Source organism: Mandrillus leucophaeus, unplaced genomic scaffold, assembly GCF_000951045.1.
Source record: "Mandrillus leucophaeus isolate KB7577 unplaced genomic scaffold, Mleu.le_1.0 Scaffold634, whole genome shotgun sequence".
NCBI lineage: Eukaryota > Metazoa > Chordata > Mammalia > Primates > Cercopithecidae > Mandrillus > Mandrillus leucophaeus.
Window position 1 is genome coordinate 191,254 of NW_012106853.1, and position 2,210 is coordinate 193,463.

General features: G+C 56.1%; 1 protein-coding gene across 1 annotated transcript in view; it reads right to left on the reverse strand.

The window, feature by feature from the left end:
- Positions 1-2,210, reverse strand: part of ASMTL (acetylserotonin O-methyltransferase-like) — a 55,716-nt gene that overhangs the window by 20,255 nt on the left and 33,251 nt on the right. The window contains exon 7 of the mRNA XM_012000630.1: positions 1,491-1,675. Coding sequence (XP_011856020.1) covers positions 1,491-1,675 — 185 coding nt within the window. The remainder of the gene's footprint in view (positions 1-1,490; positions 1,676-2,210) is intronic.

Sequence of the window (2,210 nt, forward strand, 5' to 3'; positions counted from 1 at the left end):
CCGACTCTGTCTCCCTTGGTCTCTGTCTGTCTCTCTCTCTTTGTCTCCCTCGGTGTGTCTCTGTCTTCCTCTTTCTCTCTTTCTGTGTCTGTCTCTGTCTGTCTCTGTTTCTGTCTTTCTATCTCCCTCCGTCTCTGTCTCCCTCTGTGTCTCCTGTTTCTGTCTCTGTCTGCCTCTATCTCTGTCTCTCCAAGCCTCCGTGTCCCTGTGTCCCTACCTCACTGTCTCTCTCTGTCTCTCATCTCCCTCTATGTCCCTGTCTGTCTCTTTCTGTCTCCCTCTTTGTTTCTGTCTCCCTGTCTGTCTCCCTCGATCTGTCTGCTGTCTGTCTCCCTGTCTTTGTCTCTCTCTATCTCTGTCTTTCTGTCTGTCTCTCGGTCTCCCTGTCTCTGTCTCCCTCTATCTCCCTGTCTCTGTCTGCCTCCATCTCTGCCTGTCTGTCTGTCTCCCTCTGTCTCTCTGTCTCCCTGTCTCTCTCTCTGTGTCTCCCTCTGTCTGTCTGTCTCTGTCTCCCCCCGACATCTGAACGAAGCCCCAGGCTCCCTGCGGTTCATCTCTGCAGCACACACGCTCTCTGACTCGGCGCTCAGTGCCATAGGGACGAAGGTTGCCAAGGAGGAATGAGGCCGCGGCCGGCTGAGCCCACAGCAGACTCCCCACGCCCGTGTGGTACGGCCCTGCAGACCGAGACCCCCTCCCCACCCGCAGAGGCCCCACGGACCCCACAACGTCTCGTCTCGCGCGTCCACCTCAGAGAGGTTCTGGGCGGGGAAAGGGGAAGGAGGGGTGAGAGGATGCAGCGAGCACTTTGCAAACGGCGGTCTCGGATAAGCAAGTGTCGATTCCATTGAAGCAAAAAACAAAACAAAACAAAACAAAAAAAAACCCAGGGCATTCATTTAACGCAGCCTGTCCCGCTCCTTCCTGTTTTTCTGCTTTTGAGACAGAGTCTTGTTCTGTCGCCCGGGCTGGAGTGCGGCAACACGGCTCACACGGCAGCCTCGACCTCCCGGGTTCGAGGGACCCTCCCACCCACCTCGGCCTCCCGAAGTAGCTGGGATTACAGGCTCATGCCACCGTGCCCGGCCTAATCGTTTTTTTTTTTTTTTTTTTTTGCAGAGATGGGGTCTCACTATGTTGCCCAGGCTGGTCTCAAACTCCTGGGCTCAAATCATCCTCCCGACTCGGCCTCCCAAAGTGCTGGGATGACAGGTGCGAACCCCTGTGCGTGGCCTTCAGACCCGTTTCTAGCAGGGAATTCTATGTTCATCGGCTGCTCGATAACGGTGGAGGAGGGTCTGCCTTGCACCTGTTCCCGGGCTGAGGGACGCAACGGCCACAGCACTAAGGTCTCCAGGTGGAACGAGCCGAGCCTTTGGGATCCGTCAGACCGGAGACAGACGGCTCAAGGTGCCTGCTGAGCTGGGTGCCAAAGTGCTTTAGCAAAATGCACGCTAGGTGGAAAGGTGTGTGCGGGGCTGCTACGCTACCTGGAACAGATCTTCCACCTTCTTCCCCAACAGCCTGTGGTGCTGGTTTCTCCCCTCTCGGATGGCAAACTCCAGGTACGTGAAGAGGTTCCAGATGACGTCGTTATTTTGCAACATGAAGCCGTGCAGAGAGTACTCACTGTCCGACGCCAGGTAAAGGTTCGCTGTCTCCGTGTTACTGTAACCTGAAGAAACGGGGACGGTCCTGTGACCTCCTAACGAGGAAACCCAAGGAAACCTGACCGTAGGGGACGCATCACTGAGATGTTACGATCAACATCATCGGCCGGGCGCGGTGGCTCACGCCTGTCATCCCAGCGCTTTGGGAGGCCGAGGCGGGTAGACCACGAGGTTGGGAGATCGAGACCATCCTGGCTAACACGGTGAAACCCCGTCTCTACTAAAAATACAAAAAAATTAGCCGGGTGTGGTGATGGGCGTCTGTAGTCCCAGCTACTCAGGAGGCTGAGGCAGGAGAATGGCGGGAACCTGGGAGATAGAGGTTGCAGTGAGCTGAGATCATGCCACTGAACTTCCAGCCTCGGCGACAGAGTGAGAATCCATCTCAAAAACAACATCAGCCGGGCGCGGTGGCTCACGCCTGTCATCCCAGCACTTAGAGAGGCCAAGACGGGCGGATCACGAGGTCAGGAGATGGAGACCATCCTGGTTAACACGGTGAAACCCCGTCTCTACTAAAAATACTAAAAATTAGCCGGG